At 36.8% G+C, this 27,750-nt stretch overlaps 1 protein-coding gene across 1 annotated transcript; it reads right to left on the bottom strand.

Annotated features, from left to right (window-relative positions):
• Window positions 1–121: 121 nt before the first annotated feature.
• On the bottom strand, window positions 122–25,002 carry LOC109107305. Its single transcript, XM_019120582.2, has 6 exons — window positions 24,852–25,002; window positions 24,366–24,589; window positions 11,033–11,114; window positions 9,490–9,965; window positions 6,351–6,404; window positions 122–989 (listed from the first exon to the last, which is right to left on the bottom strand). The coding sequence occupies exons 2-6, from the start codon at window positions 24,432–24,434 to the stop codon at window positions 864–866; spliced, it is 807 nt and encodes a 268-aa protein (XP_018976127.1). The 5' UTR covers window positions 24,435–24,589; window positions 24,852–25,002; the 3' UTR covers window positions 122–863.
• Window positions 25,003–27,750: the final 2,748 nt, after the last annotated feature.

Genomic DNA, 27,750 nt, shown 5'->3' with positions numbered 1-27,750 from the left:
TCAAAATATTTAATAAACTAGATATCGATGGGAAAAGTCATTGTTTATAGGTACATAGTACTGAGTATGCTACATAGTAAGGCGCATGTTTAATATATGATGTTGAAAGATTCTAGTATAATGTTTTTTGTTTGTTTGTTTGTTTGTTTCTCGTTCTTCACTTAAGATTTAATTACTTTGGAATACAGATCAGGTAATCAGCTCTGATTACTGATACATTGTTATGGTCACACTTGCATAACATCTGAATTTGAACAATGACATGGGATATCTGGCCTGCGTTGTCATTATATCTGATTGTTAGCTTTCCAGTTTTCCTGTTTATAGATCGAAAAACTCTTTTATCAAAAATGAATTAAGGCCCATTCTGGCATCAAACTGATTGTCTCTCATCACATTTTGCTGTCTAAATCAAATGCAACCTAAATGTGGTCTTATATTTTACTCTCAACCTGACGATCTCGACATAACCATGTGGCCCAATCATGAGACGTTATCTACGAACCACTGACCAATCTCTCCTCATTCCTGTTAAACACATCAGTGAGACCAAACCATTTGGTTGTGGTTTTATAGATAGCGCAGTGGTCATGGCCTTGTCATTATAATAAGTTCTAAGTGGGTTTCCTGAGAGAAAGAGAGGATGAGACGGCTAAAGGCAAAAGGTTGCCGTCTCCTCATTCCTCTCCTACATTCTGGCCCTGATCACACTTCCTGTTTTGTCAACAGGCCTTTTCACAGGGCCTTTGTTCACACTAATATCCTGCAAAATAAAAGCAATGCAAACATACATTGTCTTTATGTTGGAAATTTTTGGTCCACAAACGTGTGATGTTTTGTCTGCAAGTTTCCAGTCCTTTCCCTCAAGCACATGGAGGTTCCTCGGCAGTGAGCAGGGGGCTGCAGGGAGGAGCATTGCTCAGGGAGCGGAAAGCAAAGATGGATGGATCGTAGGAGTTTCGGGGTGCGTGACGACCACCACATAGGTTCTGTGAGAGAACCACAAGAAACAAAAAAGGATATAAAGGTGACTGCAAGCTATAGATATATATATATATATATATACATATATATATATATATATACACACACACACACACATACAAACACACACACACATAGTGTAATTACTTGTGATTGATGCATATTAGAAATATGACTACTACCTCAATTGCTATGGAAGAACATTATACTAGCGATTTTTGCATAAGCAGTCCATTCCAATCAATTTGCCTAACTGTCAGCCCAACCATCATCACTTTATGCTTGTTTGCTAGATGTCTCTGGCATCTGTGTCTTTACTGTAATCATATCCACACCCATTTAACTGACCCTGTTCTTTTATCTGAGTTTATGGCAATTACAAAGCATTGCTGGTTTGCAAAACCCATTTGTGACAGAGTTGGGATATCTATGTAGTTGTTGAACAGATCTGCATGATCTTGGATGTTCTATCCAAGTCTATTTCGATTCACAGATTTTTGGTGGAAAACTGTTGAATAAAGTCAATTCAACATCATTGTTCCGGACTGCATTTCCAGTACAACAAGAAACACATTTTGCATTTTTATTCATTAATTTGTGCATAGTTCATTTTTATTATTAATATTTTGTTATTAAAGATGTGACATTCTAGATCTTCCATACTGATTATGTTTCATTTTTAAAATGCTAAATTTGGATGTAACAGATATAATATAAAGTGACTAAATTTGACTAATCATAAAAAAAGTAACCAAATAATGCATTAATGTTAAGCCACTAAGTAACTAAAACTGTTTTCTTGCCATTTTTGTATGCTGAACTCCATCCAATTTTAACTTGCATGTACTACAGTAAAAAAAAATCATCTTTAAAACAAAACCTGAGTAAAACCAAATGAGTGAAAACCTGAAAAACCCAGAGAAAGGAGGAGTTCCTGTCTTGGGGATTAAAAGAAGTAGTTAATATGTTTCACATATGGCCAGCTAAATCTAGCCGGGCTTAAATTGCACAACTCACAAAGATATATAGGCGTGTACCACAAGGTTAAGCTCTTTTCCTGTCAAATAGCCACTCTTGTTTGAGGTTTTCAAATCTATCAATGGGCCAGATCAACACTTCATCAAAATAAAAAGAGGAAGCCTCTGTGTTTCATTGCAGTGCTACATTATTCCATTTACTTACTATAAGCAGCTGTTTTCCATGAATCTCCATTCAGGAAGCAATGTTCTATGTTTAATCATTTTAAACTGGTTTCTTTTATGCATTCCTAACAGCAAATGACAAACTATCAAAAACAGATCTTTATTTTTACATTTAAATAACTCTGCAGGCCTAGGCTGACAAATACCTGCAATTGTAGGAAGACTAATTATTATAAACTAATTATAACAAATAGGTCAGGCTTTCCTGGTACATTTTAAGACCACATAATGCTTTTAAAACATCATAGGACACACTATACCCCTTATACATGGGAAAGGATTAACCCCTCAACCCGTAACATCTGTCTTGTCAACAAGTTTGGACCAAAACTCATCCAGGCGATGAGACTGTTTGTCTTCTCTGGCTTCATCCACCAATTACTTTTTTTTCTCTCTCCTTCTTTGGTTCATTGCTTTCTTGTTTCTGAACCTCTCTGGTCATGTCCCAGACCTCAAACCCCCATGATGATTTTTCCTATCCCCTAACAGGCCCCCAGACTGCTTCCCTCTCCATCTCTAGCTCTCACCTGGAGCGTGGCCAGCAGAGAGACAGGGGCTCTGAGATAAAACAAGGGGCCCCAACCACTACATGTGCAGTTGGGAAAGGACAGAAAGTGGAGAGTGAGTGGAAAAGCATTATTATTATCAGTGTTGGGCAGTAGCATCGCTATAAGTAGTGACACTAGTTTAACTACATTTCTCAGTAGCATGGTGGTACTCAGTAGCACTGTTTCCTGAATCAAATAGCTTTTCAGTAACAAAGCTCTTTTGTTGATAAAGTAGTGCGGTAGCATCCACACAAGCTACATTCTCCCAAACATTTCTGAAGCTCAAATCGGAAAAATACAACTGCTAAGGGTCACTGATCCTGTAAGTGATGCCACCACCATACACGGACCTGTGTAGCCAACAGAAGTACTTCAGTATGACGGTGACTTCTTCTTATTCGTGTTTTATGGCAATTAGTCTAAATTGAGCATACCCATATGCAAATACAGGTGCGTAAGCATTCAGGGTAGTGAAGCTTCATTGTAATGTAGAGTAACTGCTAGCTTAGCTCACTACATTATCCAAGTAGCTTGTGCAGCACTGATTATTATAGGGTTACTTTTGTAACTTATTAGAACTAAATGGCAAAAAAAATGTGCAAAAACAATATTTACTCAGAAATCACATTTTCGCAATTAATTAAAACAAGATGCAAGTAACACACTGAATTATATGTAAAATTCTGAAGTAGAAAAAAAGAATGAGTAAATACATTGATTTTTTTGTTAAATTTTCATATGTTGTGGGGTTTTTTTTTTTATTTTTTATAATTGATGAACTTCACTTTGTGACATTGACACAGTTAACTAATTTTAAAAAACAAATTAAAAAACTAAATGGAGCTAAATAATGACACTTGTCTTTTGTAGAACTGCTTAATAGCTCAAATTGATCATATCCATCTATACTATCTTCAAAATTGTCAGACCTAGTTTGGGAGAAGACATTCATTCCTGAAATTCGTGATGTAATGTTGAGTGTAACACATGAGGTTGCAGATGCAAGAGCTGTGTTCAAAACTATACTGTATAAGTAGTTACTACATTTGATAAGGAATTTATTTCGTAACTGTTGTTCTATATAGTACTGTATGCATGTGTGTAGTATGAATGCAATCTGAACATACTACATCTGCCATGTTGACATTGCATGAGTCACTGCTATTCATGACTTCTCTCTCATGGTCTCACAAGAAGTAAAATATCCACTGGCTGTATAATAGTAAACCATCCAAGTGTTTGACTGTTGCATGAAAACCAAAGATTCAGACATACTACTCCTCAAGCATACTTTTTCTGCATTCCATATAGCATATGTGGTTCTGGACACAGTTTTGCCAATTGTAAGACATCGCTGCCACATAAGGGCTGCTCTGTTAGAATCAAATGCTGTTTAAATATGTGCTAGTCTCTAATGGTTCTGTTCCTTTATCATCACAATCATCAGTGTGTGTCTTGTTTATCACTGGCTGTGCTTGAGAATCAACAAGCGAGATTAAATAGTGTGTAAATCACTCTTTTTTTTTAAAGTGACACTATCCATCAGTGACTTCCAGGCAGTGGTTTAATTTTAAAGTGGAAATACAGAACAGATGTTATGTGAGAGGAATCCATGTCTACTTAGCACCATGTTTAGTTTGAGACCCTATGAAAGTGATATGGTTATAATTTTCACAAGTCTACAAATTGGTTTGAAAAGATCAATGGATAGGAAAAAAAATACAGAGTAAAAAGCAAATCCATTTCCAGTCTTGTTCAAATCAAAATATACATGAGGTGATCTCTTTTTAACTGAGCCGTGACCATCATTACACATTTTTCAAAGATTTACTGACTAATGATGAGTTACTGTGATGTGAAAAAGCACATTATTAGACTTTGATGTGACTAATAACTACATTAATTTCCATCTATTTTTTATAACCTTTAATCCTGATAGGGTCACAGGGAGTGCTGGAGCCCATCCCAGGATACCTTGCAGCAAAAATCGGTTGATATTACCATACAAATGTATCATGGTGTTGATTGCTTGTTTCAAGCATAAGGTATGTCCCATGCTTTTTCATGTACCTTTAACCCAGATACATCGACACAAACACAAATTTATACTAAAAAAGGTGACTTTGCCTCCTTATTTTAGAAGTACACTGAACGTCACTGGTGTAAAAGCATGTTTTTGAGGATTATATGGCAGATTGCATTGCTGCATTCACATTAGAGACTTTAAATACAAAAGGCTCTGCTTTTTTTAAAGATGTGAATAATTGACTCATGTTATGCTGAATTCTCAAATCATTAATCTGCCATTGCTAAAAGCTTCTAAATTTATATTGAAATTTAAAAAATTAAATAACACTATACTATAATAAGCTTCCTGCGAAAGTGGTGGAAAAAGAAAAGAAATAGAGAGCCTGAATGGAACACAAGATGTGGCCACCCAAGGAGGAAATAGATATACATAATATGACAATATAGAGTCAACAGTCAAGGACAAAAGGCAAAGGAAGAGAGAGTGGGAAAGCAAAGAGAGTGGGAAGAGCAAAAGAAAGTTGAAAACAACAACAAAGCGGAGGAGTGAAGCGATGAACATCTTTCTCTCTATGATTGTAGATCCTGCAACAGCCGGCACTCTATAAATGGAAAATGACTTCATCCTAACACACACACACACACATACACACTTCCTTCACCCTCTCCCTTTTCATCCCTAGCTCCTCTCCTCACCTCTTTCCATTAATCTAATAAAAATGGTCATCCAATCTCCTACAGATGAAATGGAGGTTTCTGTATGTTCAGTAGAGAGAAAGACAATTACGCAACATTTTGCAGGAAGTAAATCTGTAATAGTCTCTAAATATGAGAATGCTGTGGTATTTAAACATTACCGAAAGGTATCCTAAAGAATACAATGGTATTACCACTTTTTTTTTTTGTAAGGGGCCCCTAAGAGGTGACACAGATTGTGTTTCTAATTCATTTCCCTGACTCCAGCAGCCTGGTCTGCAGCCAGGGTTGCCCAAGAGTGTTCCAGCTCCTGTGCCATGCATGGCAGGAGGAGGCAAGCAGGAGACACTATTCTGCAGTCCAAAAGGTGCCGAGCTCATAATGACGTCACACACTGGGCCTTCTGGAGCAGTGTGACAAGTGCCAAAGAAACACCCGGGGTCCACGGCCATGGCTATAAGGGTCAGCGGGTGCACTTTGGCCACACTCCAGTGCACCGCCGAAACAAGGCATGCTCACATGTCAGTGTTTTATGAAGCAATCTAACCACTCTCATTCAAAGAAATCATGCTTCTACTGCTTGATCAGATAAAACTGATCCAAACTATTTGCATAAACGTAACTATTTATAATGTCTATCTACCTACCTACCTACCTACCTATCTTTTTAACTTTACATTTTTGCATGTTTTACAATGTTCGAGAACCTTTTTTTTTTAATTGCACATTTATTCTTTTTCAACTTTTTGAAAAGTGTGCTTATGCATTCATTCTTTATAATAGATGACACTTTATTTAATCTTTTGTTATCTAATGCAATGGCATTCATACAGTGTGATTTAACAATACTTTTTTGGGACCACTTCTTTTTTTTTCTTTTTGACACACTCACCCGAATCTTGATAGTCCTTGTTTTCCCTCCACAGTTCTTTTTTAGAAGCATTTTCTGAAACAAAAAGCAGAAAGGAGAAATTGTGGTTAAAAGGAATGACATCAACCTTCCTTAAAACTATACAAAGCCAAATTCCACACAACAGCACAAGGAGGAACAAGTCTTCATATTGTAAGTATAAACGTTTACTGCTTTTTTGCCCTTGAGCTGTTCTGGAAGAGCCCTGGAAGCTGTGGGCCACTGTGGCTACCAAAACTAATAACTCTTTTATGTAACAGAGCAAAACATCCTGTGGGTCGCCTCCTCGGGACGACCATGGAAATCTGTTTGCTTTCCTTACCCAGAACTCTGCTGTCAGTGCTAAATTAAAGCCTGGTGACTCAAGATCAGAGGTTAACTCTGTTTCTTTACAGTTCATTTTAAAAACCGTATACTTAGAACTTAGGAGTCTAAGCTGTTCATTAAACTAAAAACAATCAGTGATCCTTATACAAAACGTTTATGATTAAAAAAGAAAAAAACCTGCAATGAATGAAAAATTCTACATTATTACCCTCATTTCAAACTGTGACAATCTTTCTCTTGTAGAACAAAAAAGGGGATGTTTAGCAGAATGTTCACGCTGCACCAAAGACCAGGGCTATCAATGGACAAAAAGGCAGTTTTACAGTTTAAAAAGGCAGTTTAAAAGTAAATCTCATTCACTCTGAATGGTTTTGTTGTGTGGAAAAAATAAATGAAAAAAATCAGCATGAACATACTGCAAAACATCTTTTTTTCTTTTCCACAAAACAAAGAACGTCATACACAACAACGACAACCCATCATTAATGATGATGGAAATAACCCTCTTGTTTCTTTAGAGATCATTTTAAAACACCATATTACAAACAGGGTTTTTCATTACAGTAAAAACAACCAAGATTTTTCAAAGCTTGTACTGTATATACTGGTAATAATAAATCTATGAGGAAAAACCGAAAGGAGGATTAACGCACATTTCAAGCAGTGTCTTTGGTCTACAAGGGAAAATCCCAGTATCCCAGTTTTTTTTTTAAGTAAAAAAAACAACCCAAAAATTGTCAAATTTGTCCAGATCTGATTGACTGGAAGGCAGCCAAGGTTAAAGCCCAAGTGGAGTCTGAAATGAGCTCGGCCTCATTTCAAAGTTCCCAAAAAAGGAGATAATGTTTGTCAAGCTCACTCAACCATGGAGGGCAGCATTTAGACATCTGTCAGACAAACCATTAATTTCACTCAAACAATAGCTGGACCCCTGCATTTGAGATATAAGTAACTGCATATGTGCAGGAATGGATTAGTTGGTAAGGATTATTAACGAAAAACTAGCACGACTCTTGGCCAAATGTAGCACAACATATTAACATTACAGCTGTCGTATATAATTAAACACATGATACGTAGAAGAGTGAGGTTGGACGTGGATTATTTCATGTTTACAACTTCAGCCAATAATGCTGATAAGACTTAGTAAGACTTACTATTTTGTGGTTAAAAACAGATTTGATTTTTGAAAAATAAAGCAAAATGATCTTTTAGCAGCTAACTTGAATAGTCTCCCATATTGTTTTTTCATCAACACCTCCCATTCCACTTGACCAAGCACACACACACACACACACACACACACACACACACACACACACACACACTCACATTCAAATTGACAAAGACACAAAGTGCACTAAAACACACACACACACAGTGCACTCCGAGGGTCATTTGGTCCTCCCAGCCATCTTCATTCAGCTCTTCTCTCTCTCTCTCTCTGTTCTTTCCTTTTTGCTCTTTCTGTCTCCACATATCCTTTTTTCCATTCCGCAAAATCTGGCCTGTATATTTGAACACCTGAAGACAAAACTACTAGGTTTACTTGTCCTACTTTGCTGTTTCATTCACTCTATTGGGCTTTTGTTTAAAGTAAGGGAGGGGGGCTGACATCTGTCATCCTCTCTTTCTCTCTGGAGGTGGCAGGCACAAAGCCCTGGAGCACATGGAGTTGTCTGAGTAAGTATAGTTGTGTGCATTGGTCCTGCATTGTTTTCAAACTCAGCCATTGCGTCAACAAGGTCTGAAACGGTATTCTGAAGAGATTTTACATCAGAATCGAAGATTGCCTTTTGTGTTTAATTATTTAAGAAGAAATAACTTTTTTCCAAGGCATGTTCACAATGACTGGTCCTAAAGTCTCTTTGATGGTTGTATATAGTCAATTCGCCTCAAAACCACACAGGGTTTCCAAGCAGAGTAACCAGAGTTTCCAATACTTTTGCAGAAACAAAAAGTGTCCACATAGTTTCACCTTACAGAAAAGTATCTATCGTTTATGAATGACTATGAACAATTGCTTCTAGCCAACTGTCCTATGAATTTATGCTTAAAGTAAACAATGCTTAATGCGTGTGCTTGCATCACATTTCACGGTTTGCTAATTTTTATGTCCGTTTGAGTATTTTTCTCACACGCACTTATTGCTTCGCTTCATTCGTTTTAATGGTTTTTAAAGCACTATCTTTGAGGGTTCCTTCTATTTGAATTATACAGGCTTAGACATGGATTGTTTTTCTAAAAATCTCTGAAAGAAAGTCCAAGACATATAGGTGGAATATCCCTTTAAACTGATCTGTGTTTTTTGTTCATAGTTTGTACAGCCATTTGCAATTATGTTTTTTTTGTAATACCCAAATCTGATTTGCAAACTCTTCAAATTGACACACTGATATGGTAAAGTGCCCCCATCTTTTTTGTCTTTGTCCCCAGTTCATCCATTTGGACATGACAAGCACACTGTAGCTCTGTTGAGTGAATCTGACCCCCTTCCAACCCCCTAGCTCTATCCTCTTCCCACCTTTTCCGTTTTTTCCACATCCATTTCTTGAGCCTTTTTGCTGAAATATGTGAGTGTCGCATGCTTTTATACTATTTGGACAATTTTTAGTGACTTATTTTAGGAATAATTTCTTCCATCAACCTTTGTACTTTCATCAGGTTGAGCACAGGGTTAAGACTACTAGTGTTTATATAATATGATGCTCAAGGACCAACAAATGATGGTTTTGTCATCTCTTGCAAACTCACAAAGTTTCTTGCTGGGCAAGTAAGAACGAGTGTTTCTTACCTGCTGCATTTTCTCCAGGTCCAAGCTGGGGCGACCTGGTTCCCCTGTGTAAGCGGGCCGGTGCCGCCAGTAAGGCATGGAAGGTTGTTCGAAGTGGCTGAGAATAATAGGTCGGACAGGAAGGCGGGCTGGGGTGTGGGAAGGCTTGAGAGCTCGAGGAGGAGAGGAGCTGAAGAGAACAGGGCTGGGAGAAGTGGCACTTAAGCGAGGTCCAGCCGACGATTCATTTGGCCCACACAGGTCCTTCACCTCCTCGTCACTAGAGGCGCTGCTCATGTCTCCATGTCTGTGCCACTTTCGACCTCCCTCGGCCCCCGTGGCTCCTGCGATGCGCTCCAGCTCCTCTTCAGAACTGTGATGGTCCAAGATTGGGTCCAGGAGTAAACGCAGACGGCGTAAGTGGGCGGGAGAAAGAATGCCCTGATTGTGCTGCTGGCTAGTAGCTAGAGGGGTCAAGGCGCAGTTTCGTCGACGCTCTGCAAGGGGTGTAATATAGCATAAGGATGTAATTTAGCAAAATATAACCTTAAAAGACACTTAATATAGGGATTATCCCATGAAGCATCTTGGGTTTGCATGTCTTGCTCAAGAGCACAATGACATTTAATGTCTTGTTCCTTACGGGGTTGTTCACACTGATAAACATGAAATTGCTAGAGGTTAGTTGCTAGTCTATATTAATACTAAACTGCAGTATCAAACTGCATCACTTAAGCTCCACTTCTTTGGTAGATGCCATATTGAGTCACTGCTCAGTTGAATTAAATTCAAACTACGATACACCAAACCACTATAGATTAGACCAAACCAATTTTCCTTGCCCTAAAGTTTATGGCTTGGGGTTTTTAACCTACAAGGTCAAAGTTTATGTATGTGACAGACTATCGTGTTCAACTAATAACTATTTTGATACTCATTTAATTTGTTGATTATACGTCATAATTAGGCTCTACTCTAACCATTACTTTTCTTTTAATGCTGATTCCTTGTATATACACTTTATTTTTTTAGATACCCCACTACTATAGATGTAAAAAATAACATTAGTTGCATTGCATTAAGGGTTTTAATTTTGTTTCATTTAGAAAAGTTTTGATGCTAATGATTGCATTCATCGTTTCACTTCAGATCTGTAAAGTGAATTCAGTGGATAACTGTCATGTTCATTTTGCATGGTTTTTGAAGCGTCAACTTTGAGGGACCCCTCCACTTACATTTAGGTGAATTCTTTTTCTAAAAATCTCATTTTGTGATCCACTTAAGAAAGAAAGTCATATACATCTGGGACAGGATGAGGGTGAGTAAATAATGAGAGAATTTTCATTTTTGGGTGGAGTACCTGTTTAATGATGACAACACTTTAATAACTTACTTTCAGGTTTCAAAACCTTCCTTTTAAAAACATAACAGTAACTTATGAAAATGTGTTATTCTACGCATTATCTATGTAATATTATACATTTTATCAATTAGTTGTTGAATCCCTGTATGCTATAGATATATGCATGTGGCAACACACACACACACACACACACACACTCACCTCTGTCAATCTGTGCCAGCTCTTGGTTTTCGCCTTCTGAATCTTCACTCTCCCCGCCTTCCTCACTGCCATGGTAGGAAATCTGTTTCAAAAGCAAATCAAAGGTCAGGCAATCCTGAATCACAATGATACAAACAAGAATACTCATACTGTCACATCCCACAGCTCACACAAGCAACTGGAAAGTGTTTTTTAAGCATCCGTATTCAAGTTTATTAGCAAGACCAGAGACTAACATATGGGCAACTTTTTAGGGAACCTTCTATTATTACAAAGTGTGAGAAAAACATATGCAGTAACTGCTGATTGTTTCTTGCAAACAATCCAACCTAAACAAAGGGATTATCAATTTACTCAGAAACTTCTTGTAATTTCTAAAGAAAAGGTGTGTGATGATTACCCATGCAGAAGATGCCTTTAATATGCAAGGGCAATGTGGGTGGTTGCCAGAGCAATGCTATGTGGTTGCTAAGGTATTGAATGTTTTTATTATGTTATGCTTCGGTTGTTTGCATGTTCAGAGTGGCCCAAGTCTGTTCCCATGATATGCAATCTATGGGATTTTTTTTTTTTGGCCCTTTTTGTCATTTGCCTGCTGAACACGTGAAGGCTGATTGTTTAAAACAGTAATAAAACACCTTAATAATCTACATGAATCATGCCAAATAATGTGATACATCAAAGTTTAATACCCAATATTTTCAGTAATGCTAGCCTTAGAAATCAGCACTAACCATTCACAGATCCACACTTCAACTGAGATGAGAGAAGGTGTGATTAGATTAGAATGTGTGATAAAATGGAAAAGATGTGCTCAGTAAAGTTTGAGTAAAGATCCGAAAGTGTGAAAAGAAGAAACGGAGCATGAGGTTAAGAGAAGTAAAACAAGAGGCACACCCAACGCCACAACACCAACCGCTATGACAGCTTAGTTGTGCCCCATTGTAAATTCATTTAGACAAGATTATTTTAAGAGCAAAACTGATTAAAAGTCTATCAGCGAATGAGAGAATGGAACAGAGAGAAAACCCATAAGAATGCACCAGTAAAGAGTTAAGTAACACAGTCCACGGTAATTACCTTGTCCAAGCCCAGCTAACCAGTTGCCATCTGTTCTCAAGTACATACACACACACAGCACACCCCACTTCTCTTCTCATCTCTTTCGCCTTTCACTAAGCAAACAGCGAGAGAAACTGAATGACTCAAATGTGTCACTCTTTCTCACATGCACTAGGATCTCACGGCAGCTCAGGGCCCCCAGAAGAGCCATTTCCACTCAGCAAAATACATTCAGTCTTGGATCTCAAAGTCACCACAAATTACCATTCCTCACCACCAAAACCCCTGCCAGACACTGTCTTCGGTTGTAAGAAGCTATACTCTAGGTTTTCATTTAGTATTACTTACTTAGAAACTATGGCCCATTACACACTGTATTCAAGAGCATTGCACAAGTTTTAGGGGTGATAACCATACAAATAAATACAGAGTGAATGCCCTTATTGTTCCATGTGTGTACAGAATACCCAAGACAGTCCCACTAGGAGAAAAAAAAAAAAGTTGTTTAGTTTGGTTTTGTTGCAACCAGAACTTTCCTGGAAAGAGTTTGGTTGTATAAATATCATGCCTGAAAATTCTGTTTGTACAGAATCGAATTACGAGTATTACACGCTGAGAGGCCAGGGGGAAGAAGGTACAACAATATTCATCTGCAGTAGAAAATGTATTTTCAAAATTGATTAGTTGGGTTAGTTCAGTAAACCTATATATAACTAGCTGGTTTACTGTAATAACTGCTCGTACATGTTTCTTTGCGATATATGGTTATTAACGCACAGTCCTTTAATAAGGTAACCGGACAGATATTCAACAAATAAAAAGGCTAAATAATGTACTGTATTTTGGTAGTGGAAACCTAACAAGATATATCCTCCTATACTTTCAAGTAAAACCCCAGCAATTTTCGTTGGAAAACTGTAAAACTGTAACTGACCACCATTCTCACAACAAGTATGTGAAAAGGCAACAAATAGGCTACTCAGTGTACAATTATTTCTATACAACCACAAAAAAACTGGCTAGTACGGAGCCCGATAAGTCACCTGTAGGAGAAAAAAAAACAATCCATGCCGACGGTTTTGCAATCTGTCCCCAAATTCTTAAACTGTTCCCTTGGTTTAACAAATCGTTCCCATGGATTAATAAACCGTACCCACAAATTTCCAATCCGTGTGCTCAGATTTTGTAAACCGTACCTTCGGTTTTTGAATCCGTACCCACAAATTTATAATCTGTGCGCACACTTTCGCAATTCGTTTCCTCGGGTTTGTAAACTGTATTCACGGATTCATGGAGCAAGCTCAAAGGTAGCCTACGTGTTAACAAATCATATTTTATATTGTTTTATTGCATATTATTATGTGGAATAGGCCTACATCAAAGTGTCTTAAGTGATTCTCTATCAATTGTAAGGGGTACGAGGTGGAATACCACGATTTAATAAGAAAGATGTGCGTCAAAATCTTGTTTAATTTGTGATAATCTTAGCACTTGATTATTATTGTACAATAAACCTTGCATTGTTGGTGATTTTGGAGTCATTTGTTCCTCTTTTGTAAGTCGTTTTGGATAAAAGCTTCTTCTAAATGCATACAGTATCTGACCTAAATGTATAATAATAATAATAATAATAATAATAATTAAAATAATAGTTATTATTATTATTTTAATTTATAGGTGGCGTGGTTGAATCTGCCGGTGGGGGCAGGGCCACAAATCCGTGAGTTTACAAACCCTAGGGAACAGATTGCGAAAGTGTGCGCACGGATTATGAATTTGTTGTTACGGATTCAAAAACCGAAGGTACAGTTTACAAACTCTGAGCACACGGATTGAAAATACGTGGGTACGGTTTATTAATCCTTGGGCACGATTTGTTAAACCGAGGGAACAGTATAAGAATTTGTGAGTGCAGTTTATAAAACCGTCGGCACAGATTTTTTTTTTCTCCTAGAGGTAACTTCTCGGGCTCCGTAGGTTAGGACACATTGTGAGTCTACAACTTGCGTCACCTGTACAGTTCACAACACAGCATAATAGACTGAAAGGGTTTTCATGTTATGATAAAAAAGTTAAACCAAGGTACGCTATTCCCTAAAGTAATTTCTTACTAACACAGAGGTGCCTATTGTCAAAACTAACACTATTTATATGCTTGCTTGATCTACAAAGAAGGCAGAGGCCAAATGATGAATGAGAAACAATTGTTTATCAAAGTTTTGAATGATAATACATTTAAAAAGAGTAATATTATTGTATAGTGGTGACACAGATATTGATATATTTATCTCCATGTCTTTGCAGATTCTTCCACCTATTGCAAGGTTGTATTACCACAAGAAAAGAGCAATCACTGGAACAAAAAACAAAAATTAAAATTGAAAAAGCATGAAAAGCTCAAAATCATCACAGAAAACCTGCACAAAAAATTAAAAAAGAATTAAAAATACAAGATCAACTCAATAAAACTGCACATTTGCATCTCATTGTAATTATATACTATTAGATTATTTTTAAATTTTTATTAATGGTTTGGTTATGTAAGCCATTTTACCATGCCAATAAAGCAAATATGACTAGGAACTGCAATGTGCAGCTTACATTTGAGCCTTAACTGTACACACTGGCCTCCTTGTGTCGAAGCATTGTCAAATAGGCAGAGGGTGACACAATACCAGCGCTACAAGATGCTGGCATGTGACCTTGGCTTAATGGTGACAGCCAATCAATAGATCCTGGGAGCGTTGTCATACATCCAGCCTCGCTTCAATTCGTTTCAGTGTCAAGAGAGAAAACACTACTGATACTTAGTCAACTTCTGGTTCTTTGCCTACACTGAAAAACTCTGATAGGATCTCATGGGTGTAGACACAAAAAGCTGCTTGAAAAGGAAAAAGCAGTTCCAGTAGTGCATAACACAAAAACAGGCTCTGTGTATACTCAGTCCGGGGCACAATGTAATGTCTTTTAAGCTAAATAGTGATCTGACATATTATTTTGGCTAGAAATGGACACCTACATACAAACATACATGCATATCACAGCGGAGTGACTGGACTAAATACTGCAGCACTGCATGAGGCCTGTTTCCCAGGGAACCGCCCCCAGATGGGATGACAACATCTTCACAGGGGATTATGGGATGCATGTGTTTGAGTGAAGATATGTTAACAGAGCTATTGTCAAAATCATCAGCATCAGGGCCAAATTACCCATCAAGCAATTCACTATGATTTTGGACTGAAATAAAAGTACAGCCTGTTTTTCTCAAATAATTGTTTAGGCAGTATCAAAATGTAGTTCAAATGAGAACAGTGCTCTCATACCACTGGCATTAAAGATTGAAGATACATTAGATCCAGCAAATTGCTTCATACTACGACAGTATGTTTTTTAAAGTTCACAGTATGATTCTGAATTTAAAAAGAAGTCGGTTTTAATGGATGTCTCTCATCCTTCACATTAATTTCACCAAGTTCTAACCTAATAGTAGGATAAGAGCAAGCAAGCAATTTACCTTGGTGCATTAATTTTATAGTCCAACTGGTGTGCGAATAAGTATATTTACACATTTAAAAGAGGTTGCGAGTAATACCAGCAGCTGTGTTATTAGCTGTAATAATTTTTATATTTAATGTGACTTTATCGCTGTAATTATCAATTAAGTACTCTAGATTAAGCACACTAAAAATAAAGTTAAAGGAAATAAAAAAAAATAATAATAATAAAAAAGGAAAGACTTCAGTTCTCCATCATCATCACTATTTAACTTTGCCTCAATGACATAAATTAAAACTTCAACAGGGAGCACATTCATTCAGTGACTGGTTATTTATCTGAATAACTGACATACAAATTTAGTAGGGCAGGTGAACAACACAGGAATGTGGCTGTGCTTGAACGAATTTCTTTGTAACTTTATATGGTAAGAGCACCACAGTGCAGGGCCACATTTTTGTTTGGGGTGACATGAGGTTGGTAAGAACCCATTTGTAGCAGTTCTTGAAACATAAGTATGGTAATCAAACCAACACTGACAGCACTGTTTATTAACATAAATGCATGCCTTTCTGCGGGGGAGCTGTACTCATGTAGGTGTGAATCACACGGTTGGCGGTTTCCAGCCCAGCCCGTCTTAAGCAGTGGACCTAAACTGATTTGCTTACACATGGATTACGCCTTTCCTTCATCTCTGGGAATACACCAATTTTATCAACATTAAGTATAATTTGAAAAAAATCATGGAAATTATACTTCATATCAATAATTAAAAGTATGACAGTGCTATGGTGATACGTTACATGATACTTAGCTCATGGTGCTAAATGTTTACCACATTCACGTATATTCATTGAATTGACATAACACTAAGATATACTTTAAAGAATAGAATGGTAGCATGTCCCAAAAACAGATTTTTAGTCATGTTTTTAGGGATAACAGACTATAGTCTAATAATAAACAACAAAAAACGGGGGGCTAAAACATTCCAAGAAACATTAACACCATTCGTTGTGATGAATTTAGGATGGAAATTTCCTTTAAGGAATGATTTCCTTGGCTTTGAATTCAATAATCCCTCATTGTAGTGAAGTATAGGATTCAAAATTGTATGATTTAATACATGAAGTGTTTTTGGTATCCCTGACAGGCGGGTTATCTGGTTTAAAATTGATCTCAGACATTTTCAGCATAAACTAGAACAACCCGTTTGCATTAACATGTGCAACAAAACAGCATTTGCATGAGGGTTTGATGCTGACCACAATGCACTGCTCTTGCAGGCAGAGCTGTTTGCATAGTTTATGGTTTACTCTCTGTATCCTCCGGCCCTGTTTGAGCTCATAAATTGTAGGGTTGTCAATGTGTTTGTATATGTAACATAATCAGCTGCCCTGTAGCCTCAGGGTCTACAGTACCATCCTGCAAAGCAGTCTGGGAATGAGGGAGGCAGTGGGGTGGCACTGTTGTCATGGCCTTCTGGATTAGCATTGGCTATTCTCATTTGAATGTGTGGGGCAGATTAAGGTCAATGATGATGGTCATGGATTACAAGCTTTGGAAAGGGTGTGTGTGAATATGATATCGGCTAAGAAAGCTGTTGGCGCACAAACGAGCTGTTAGTGTGATAATGCTCAAAGGTCAATGACATGACAGTCTCAACGTCAATATGAGGGCACCTAGGCATGTCCTAAATCAGAAAAAAACAATTCACATACCAGTGCAATAAAGTAACAATGCTGTAAATTCTATCCATTGTGTATCCTGGAACAGGTCAATAGGCCCTGATTTTGCAGTGGCCTGTAATGAGAGGTGCTCTGATTGGTTACTGTTGACCTTATTACAGCTGCTAAAGGTGAAATGTGTAATTTTAACAAAATACTTTCACCTATCACAGCTTAAAATGCAGAGATAGATATTCTTTATCAAAGTTAAGACTCTGCCACGCCCTCCTAAAACGGCTCATTCAAACACGCCCCCACATATCTATGTCACTAAGTGGAAATATTTGTGTAATGCAGCCCAAATGTTCATGCAAAGAAAGAAGGCGTGGTTTCAGTAACCACAGTAAGTTTTGATGCAGCCATGTCAGGGAGATGCTGTGTGTTTCTAGGCGAAAGCAAAAGCACTTTATTTGGCCTTCCGAAAGTAGATGCATTTAAGAAGCTTTAAGATTACTTACAACAGAAGAGCAACGCATTTTATGGACGACCGTTTCGTGAACCTAGGAGAGGAGGTAATTCTGACTTTGCTACGACAATCTGGCGCTTCTGAATCAGCTACTGTGTTATTATATCATATATATCAGTTACTGTGTAACTATGTTATGTTATTAGTTTGAGTATTTGCTATTGACTGTTCAAATGCTTAGTTTTGCGTGTCGCGTGTGTGTGTGCGCAACTCTGTCTAACTAACAACTAACAGTCTTTACATTTATTTTGAAAGATGAAGCCGATTAATTGGAAAGGGGCGATTATGGAAAGGGGCGTTACATTTCTGACGAGTGCTTGCGGTGTTCGGCCAATCACAATGCACTGGGTCAGTTGGCCAATCAGAGCAGACTGTGCTTGTCAGAAAGAGGGACTCTGTAGAAAATGACTTGTCTGAGAGAGGCGGGACATAGAGGACCTACAATACTGTACAGTATTTGAAAAATAATGTGTTTTTTGAACATTAAAGCATGTCAACATATTCTGTTAAACAAAATACACAAGATAATGATCTTTAAAAAAGCATCATATGACCACTTTAAAAAATGATCAAGTTAATGTTCTTGTGAAATAGCATCATATTAAAATAGTTATGTTTAACCTTGAGATCAGGCTGTATCAGCCCAACACAGCAATATTGGCTCAAGTAATGGAGTGAATTTGGGGTGGGACTATCTATTTGTATCAGGAAAAGAGTTGACTGTTCATTGATATCCTGACATAACTATTAGTCTAATGCATAACCAGAAATTGCTCCAAATCAACTAAATTAACTTTACAGCTCAACTGTCTTAACCAAAGAATTAATCGGTGTCAGCAAAAATATAATAGCGTCACATATCTGATTATAAATCCCCCACGTATTTGCCTGCTAGGCTTCCACTGCTTCTATTCCAAGTGCATTGCTGTAAACACATTTTTTATTTATCTTCATAAACAAGGTATTTCCTATGGTAATCAGCAGCAGACCAGAGATATCTCAGATAGATAGAAAATAACATTTCACCCAGAACATGCGAGTGTTACTTTGAATGACATAATAAGTAGTGTAGTAAGTAGGTAGGGTTCACAACTCAAGAGACCAGAACTTGCCCTAAATTGCCCTTGTAGACTACACTGCTGAGTGGTAGTCCACCATGATGTCCGCAACTGTGCATGCATCAGAAAAGAATGCAGTGCAGCATAAAAGTGCTTCTGAATAATCAAATGACAAATGGGACACCCTACGGCCTCTTGGTCTTCACAAGGTTTGGAACAGGGCCCAATTCTCTCACTATGCACCAAAAATGTTAAAACCATGAAAACCTCTTAATGCTGATAGCTAAATTAATGGTCCTGGCCTGTTTTCCTTCACAGTCCTCAAAGAGAGTCCCCTCTGAGGGTTTTAATGATGTCTGTGATGTCAAAGCAGTATGCTGTGTAGTGGGCGGTAGAAGAGAGTTGCACACTGGGCGTCAACATGCGTGTCACAGCCATGAGATCTAGCTATGCCATCTGCTAAACAGTTTAGAATGGTGATTGATCCTGTAATCATGGCCAGTCTGTGTGTTTGTGTGCACATCTATTGTGCGCATGTAGATCATGCGTGTTACACAGACAGCAAGTGTAAGTATAACCACCGTAACATACTACTCTGCTCCTTTCATACTGTTTAAAAGTTAATATTCATATGCATGCAGACATATCAGAGTCTCATAAAGCAACACAAAATCAGATACATTCCATTTCAGTACATTAATATAACTTTATCTTAAAAAGTTAAAGGGAACCATTAAAAAGGTATTTTTAATTGTGCAAGAGGTTGTGGGGAATATACAATATGCATGCACCTTTAACATATTTTCAATGTATTATTCTAATGTCTATTTTGAAAATGCCTTTTGAGCTCAATGCAGGCTTTAGATTTCACATGAAACATGTCTGCTTGCCCTCAGTTGATTGACATTTTCATTACATCAGCCGAACTTAAAGGGATAGCTGAATGTCAATCCAAAGCTGCAGAACTTTCTTTCTTATGCAGAAATATTTTGAAGAATCCTGAGAATCAAATGATATTGGAGCTCAATGATTTTCAATGTACGGACAAACAGACTTTTCTCAATAGATCTTATATGTTCCACGGGAGAAGGAAAGCCATAAACTTTCATTTGAATGACATGAGGGTGAGTATAGGATGACAGAATTTTCATTTTTGGGTGACCACTTTAAACACATCTTTTCACAATGTTTAATTTTCAACCACAACATGTACTATAACAAACAGCTTTTTTATGTATGTTCCATGTGTTTTCTACTATAACACTGAGGGTTTCACAAGTCTCAGCATTCCCTGATAATATTTATGACCAACCACAGCTGAATTCCGACCAACTTGCTAACAATGTCCAGCAGAAAGTCCCTAATCACTACCAGCCACAACTGTGCATGTTTCACATTTCTACCCAGTGCAATAGCAGAACTATCAACGTTGAAATACGTTTTACTGCAATTACAAAAAACTAACAGCAGGAATCAATAATGAGGCAATAATACAACTGCTTGATGAAAATATTTTATAATGTTTTATTATAATTATTATTATTATTATTACAATGACATGCATGCTTATAGCAGACATAAGCTGCCAATTATGTCCTATTATTTAAGGCCTATAAAATTTACTGCAGCTCAACAAGCCAAAGTACATTTGCATTTCTGCCTTTGGCTAACCATGCTACATACTGAGTAAGTAGAAATTACTTGAGCAGGAAGCTAAAAATGCTATTACAGCATAAATGTGGTACAAATCCATAACGTCACATTTACTTAGTATTGCCAAATACTTTTTTTTTTTCTTTAAAACCATAATAAGCTTCCAGCTTTCATTAGCCTGACTGCTAGAATAAGTGCTTGACATTGGACAAAAATTTCCAGTCTTTCCCTTCCTGGGTTATAGAAACGCAAACATTTGACAAACTGTTTGTGGTTTGGCAGTAGGGTTTAGGTGAGTGTGTGATTCCAGACAATTGTCCTTACATTTCATGATAATTTACATTAAGCCCTCACAACTGACATAAATGACCTTTTTGGCTTGTGTGTAAACATACATTTATGTAGGTCGGCAATCTAATGTTTTTTAGATTGCAAATGAATGATTAAATGAATCTGATAAAGTGTATACTTTCCAACAGAGTATTGCAAGACTTGTAAAGGCACTTTTGTAACATGAAGCAGTCTGCTAACCATGGGAGTGTTTAGTACAGGTCCTCTGTGGTCAATTTAAAACCACACGAGAAAAAAAAAAAAAAAATTAGCCACACTCACAACTGCATTTTTCAATTTTTGCACAAGTGGACAAGAACAAACCAATCAAAAAAAGGGGATCAAGTGAAAGGCTATGACACAGGACACACTCAAACACAGGAAGACACACAATAAACAGTGTTTCAAGACTCAAACAAACACACCAGCCCTCGGGGGCATGATTGCAGCTCTGTGTATGTGTCTATTCATGCATGAAGGAGACTTCTGGGCATCTCTAGCTTCTGGGTTAGTATAGATCTGTTTATGTCCTCCTTGTACAGAGTTGGTTCATTTGAAATGTGCTCTAACTTATATTTGAATTCTACTTCTGTATTTTTAATTTAATAAGGCCTCTCCATATGACTCTCCATTTGACAACATATCCCCAATGTGTTAAATTCTATGGATCATAGAATCATGCTAAAGCGAGTTGTGTGTAGGTCAAAAGTTGCAACACAATAGTCAAACTGTAAATACTGAAATCATAACGTTCATTCCTTTGCTTATTATTTTTCTTCTGGCTTGTATCCGGGGAACACTGCCATGAAGATCCTCAAATTTCTTCCAAAGCTTCTCAGTGGTCTACTAGATCTACTCAAACACTTATACACACACAGCTTCCGTCAGCAACCCAGCAGTGCCAAAGACGTTTCTGGCAGAAGGCCACACTCCAACCACTGTAATTGTATTTATTAGTGTAAGCCACAGGGTCAAGCTGAGATCAGGACATGTGTCCATTTGTACAGGAATAACATTCTTTGGCACTGAGTAGTCAAAACGTCTTCCCATCTTCCTTTAACATGTTGAGATCTTGTAAAAAATTTTTTAAAAAAATTCAGTTTTATCTCACCTGAAGCTCAACTGAAGCTAGCTTGAAAATCAACCAGGTATTTCAACTTATTCGTCTAGACACTTGCCATAGACAAGCTTTGCAATTCATACTGTCTTTCAGAATCCCAATCTAGTACAAACAAACTTAAAATCAACACGAAATGGATTTAGCAACCAGTTTTACTTCCATAATATGCCATTTCCAAGTGAAACAACTCATATTCAATGAGAAAAGACTTGTTTTATCTCTTAGAAACCAATTAGATCATGAAAGGTGGGAATTACTGTACATTAATTAAGGAGACATCTACACGTATCTTCTTTTTCTTTCATATTTTTCTTTAGCTACTTTTTGGCCTATTTGAAAAAGATGTTGCATATTTAGTCATGTGATGCATATTTTACCAACAGATATTTTGCTAATAAAATGATAGAGCTAGAAAAATGATGTGAGAATTTTATGTCTGGTCTCTACTACTAATATTTTTTTAGTAGATTTAAGGCCCATTCACACCAAGGACGATACATATAAAGATAACAATAAAGATATAGTTCTAAAAATCGTTTTCAGTATTAAAGAACAGCAGAGTCCACAACACAACTATAACGATAAAGACAAAGAGTAACGATATCGTTAGAATCACTTTCGAAACAATTTTTCTCCAGCTGATGAACGATAAAAAGTTGACAGCCAATCAAAATCCATCCTGCTGCAACAAGCTCGAGAATTTAAAGCGGCAGACGAGTGTGCGATTAGAATAAACAGATGATATAATTCTCTGGTTTAGAGGCTAATATCGTTATCTTCATAGGCACTTATAAAGATAACAATAAAGATATAGTTCTAAAACTTTCGGAACGATTTGTTTTTCCAGCTGATGAACGATACAAACATTGACAGCTGGAGAATTTAAAGTGGCAGATGAGTGTGCGTATAGAATAAACAGATGATATCGTCCGCTAGTGTGGAGGCTAATATCGTTATCTTTATAGTTATCGTTTTTGGTGTGAACGGGGCTTTAAACTACACCTAAACAGCTATTTCTCAATACCAAGCCCATGTGGCCTTTTTTACATTATTTAAAAGGAAAGTCATTTCAAAGGCAGTTTATTAACTAGTTATTGTTCTTTATCGCACAAAATATTATAATAAAGTTTAATCATCGCACAAAAAAGAAAACTCTGGGAAACCTCTCAAAAAGTAAATCATACAGACTTGTAACAACATGTCTATAACATTAAATAGATATTCCCACTTTTTCAATTGTCCTAAATGGTCACACCTTTATAGCGTTCTCTCCAGTTTCATTCATCATCAGTTTCAAAGTAGATTTCCATCCTGCTACTGCCACATTCCCCCCACCCCTTATGGTATGAAGTTTTTAGAGTTCTTTTAAGTTGAAAGAGCTCAAACATGTCTGCAGGGTACACCTCTCATGACAAATAATGAAACTTGGACAAGCAGTTGTACAGATCAATCAACTAAAAGTGTAATGGGGTAAATGAGAAAACTACCATGCGGTGATTCATGGAATGGACTAAGAAGTGGACTCTTTCTTGATCAAATAAGCTTAAGTTCATACAAGCTTTAGGCTACATCTTTGAGGAACATCACACCATGTGCTCAAACAAGAAGCATACTGACAAATGTATCTATGAAAGGTTTACATGACACATTTATGACTTTATAACACTGTGACATTAACAGAGAACCAGCATTAGGTCCAGTATGTGAAGTATTTATGGATTCCATAAAGGTATTACTTTAAAACAGTTCTTCAAGATGGCGTGAGCCAGATGCCATCATGCTTTCTCGTGCTAAAACTTTTAACTCACAAGTTCATCTGGTTCTTTAGTTTACCTTTATAATTCACGTATAGTCTCTGAGGACATCTTTTTTATGTTGTTTGTGCACTTCCAGTTTCAAATGTGTATGTGTGTGTGATCATTTGAATAAATATGCACAGGAGTCTGAATGAGTGGCTATGTTTTAAAACTATTCCATGTAACAAATCCACCTTGAGCTTAAACAAACATGTTGTAGTACACTGAGACATGAACATGGTAAATAGAAAGCTTCTGCAATCCAATGTAGGACAATATGGCAGTCAAAAGACAAAGTGCTTTATGGTAACACTTTCACATTACAATAAAGATATTGTTACATACTGTAAAATACTGTATGTTACTATAAATTATGACAAACCTAAGAATAATGTGATTAGAATCAGTTCATTATTTCATTTCATTCAGTACTTCTTTATGTAACATTAACACTGTATCAAAGTGTTTTTAATCTACTTTTATTTGAATGTGACATAGTTCTGCATATTTAATTTATCTTGGCCTACAACTATTTAGTATTACTGTTCGTTCAGTCAAGTTACATAGATTTCCTTTTTTTAATACATGGATGTTTTATGTAATATAGTTACATACTGACTTACCTTTAGTTGAAAAGGATGGATCTCATTTAGAGAGTGTCTTCTGAGTTTTTTAGTAAGGGTCTTCAGCATTCTGTCTTTCCTTGATCGTTCTCAGCTTTCTAAGAGATCACTTCTTCAAATTACAGATTCATATCTGATACATAAGCTCTGGATTGATCAGCTCTTTCTAAGAACAGTCAATGAGTCTATTCAGAAATGTTCAGCTCCATGCAAACAATATCATGCTGAAACACAAATAAACAACGATCATGAGTTCCCAGTGCCAATGAAACAGCAGATCTCCGTGCACAATGAAACAGATCTTAAAATGAAGTTAAATGAGAAAAGTCTCATAACTTGGTCTAAACATCCATTACTCTGATGAATGTAATTTAATTAAATATAACTATTTAATTCCTGCATTGTGTTGAATTGATCAGCGACAGTGACATTCTTCCTCAAAAACGTTTTTAAAATCCAGATGGGTAAAATCAATGTTAATCTTACTCCAAACGACAGATGGACGATGAAGCTGAAGTGTGTATAATTTAAAAAAAAAAGTCTCCATAGGATCTCAATCGCACTCATACACGCACACACTCACACACTCATACATACGTATGCGCACTACACACACTACTCTCTCTAGCTCATGCTCGTCGTGGTCTCCCATTGGAAGCTTAACCGATGATGTCATTGCGTTCTAAAAGGAGGCGGGACAGTAACATCTTAAAGGGCTATGAAGAGTTTGAAGGGTTTGGGGTCAAGTGTGACTATAACTTTGTATATTTTATGAATATTATATCTTGTGATATTTTAAATTCTTTTTTTATTTATATTCTTTTTATTTTAATAATTGTGCATCGTACTGTACAAATACAAATCATTTTCTTGATGTGAAGCAGTTCTATTGTGTTGTTAGAAGCCAAATTATCTCTAAAGTTCACAAAGATTTAGTGTAATTTAAAGAGACAAAACAGAAGTTTTGATAAAGCTACATACAGATTTTATATCATAGCTGTTAGGCCCTACTATTTTAGCCTAATATATATATATATATATATATATATATATATATATATATATATATATATATATATATATATATATATATATATATATATACTGGCCACTTTATTAGGTACACCTTGCTAGTACCGGGTTGGACCCCCTTTTGCCTTCAGAACTGCCTTAATTCTTCGTGGCATAGATTCAACAAGGTGTTGGAAACATTCCTTCCATGTTGACATGATAGCATCCCACAGTTGCTGCAGATTTGTCGACTGCACATCCATGATGCAAATCTCCCGTTCCAGCACATCCCAAAGCTGCTCTATTGGATTGAGATCTGGTGACTGTGGAGGCCATCTGAGTAAAGTGAACTCATTGTCATGTTCAAGAAACCCGTCTGAGATGATTTGAGCTTTGTGACATGGTGCATTATCCTGCTGGAAGTAGCTATCAGAAGATGGGTACACTGTAGTCATAAAGGGATGGACATGGTCAGTAACAATACTCAGGTAGGCTGTGGCATTTAAACAATGCTCAATTAGTACTAAGGGGCCCAAAGTGTGCCAAGAAAATATCCCCCACACCATTACAACACCACCACCAGCCTGAACCATTGAGACAAAGCAGGATTGATCCATGCTTTCATGTTCTTTACACCAAATTCTGACCCTACCATCTGAATGTCACAGCAGAAATAGAGACTCATCAGACCAGGCAACATTTCTCCAATCTTCTATTGTCCAATTGTGGTGAGCCTGTGTGAATTGTAGCCTCCGTTTCCTGTTCTTAGCTGACAGGAGCGGCACCCGGTGTGGTCTTCGGCTGCTGTAGCCCATCTGATTCAGGGTTTGACGTGTTGTGCGTTCAGAGATGGTATTCTGCATACCTTGGTTGTAATGAGTGGTTATTTGAGTTACTGTTGCCTTTCTATCTTCTGTAACCAGTCTGCCCATTCTCCTCTGACCTCTGACATCAACAAGGCATTTTTGTCCACACAATTGCCGCTCACTGGATATTTTCTCTTTTTCTGACCATTCTCTGTAAACCCTAGAGATGGTTGTGCGTAAAAATTCCAGTAGATCAGCAGTTTTTGAAATACTCAGACCAGCCCGTCTGGCACCAACAACCATTCCACTTTCAAAGTCACTTAAATCCCCTTCCTTCCCCATTCTGATGCTCGGTTTGAACTTCAGCAAGTCATCTTCACCACAACTAGATAACTAAATGCATTGAGTTGCTGCCATGTGATTGGCTCAATAGCAATTTGTGTTACCAAGCAATTGAATAGGTATACCTAATAAAGTGGCCGGTGATTATATATATATATATATATATATATATATATATATATATATATATATATATATATATATATATATATACATATATATATATGTGTGTGTGTGTGTGCGTAGCCTTATATAGCCTAATATTTACATAAGCTAGTCCTGAGGAAATTTTATCACTTGTTATCACACACACATACATCGTTTGCAGTATTGACAGTGTAAAACCTGCTGAGAAAGTTTACGTTGCATCGTCTTTATTATTCATTGAAAGCTGCTTTAACTCCTCCTACAACACACACAGATGTTAATTAATTAGACAAGTAAGAATTAAAATTCAGATCTAATTCTAAATTCACCTTTATTGACCAGGTAAGTTACTCTTACAAGGAATTTGCATTGACAATGGTGTTGGGGGGGGTAATAAATGAATATTTTTAATCTGGGGGGGGAAATGTTTTTTAAATGTAAATAAAGTATTGTGTAGTTGTTTTAGTAGTAGTGTCAAGCATAATAATGGTAATAATAATAATAAATAGTAGTTAAATAGTAATAGCAGTAAATTGATCCTCTAAGCATTCTGTCTCTCTTAGAATTGTGTATTTGCTTTTTGTCTCCATTACACATTGTTATAGTGTACTTCTTGCATTTATTACTTTTGTAAATATTATATTTTGCCTGAAGTCTAGGTCTGCTGTTAAAATATGTTATAAGACATAACAACAACAACAACAACAACAAAACACATCAACAAAAATGCATTGAACCACATTCAGAACAGTTAAGACATTGCGTTATTTTAAATCATTTTTGTACATATATATTTTAATTGGGTTGCTGTAATTCATTAATTTCTTCATTCATTCATGTATGTCATGTTATTAAGGCTTCTGTCCTCCCTGTGTCAGTTCCACATGAAGAAGAAAATGTAGGAACACAATATGACCACTAGAGAGCACTGTCTTTTTAAAAATTAATGCGTTGCACGTGGATTTTTGTCATGTTGCTAGTCAGAAGAGCTATTGATAAATCCTGTGCAACTGTTTGAAGCCAGAAATTAGTTCTTTTTGAAAAGTGATGTGAGTTTAAAGTATTGTTAGTTAGAATGA

This window comes from Cyprinus carpio, chromosome B17 (genome assembly GCF_018340385.1).
Source record: "Cyprinus carpio isolate SPL01 chromosome B17, ASM1834038v1, whole genome shotgun sequence".
Taxonomy (NCBI): Eukaryota; Metazoa; Chordata; class Actinopteri; order Cypriniformes; family Cyprinidae; genus Cyprinus; species Cyprinus carpio.
The sequence above is the reverse complement of the archived record's forward strand: the minus strand, read 5'-3'. Positions and strand labels throughout refer to the sequence as shown.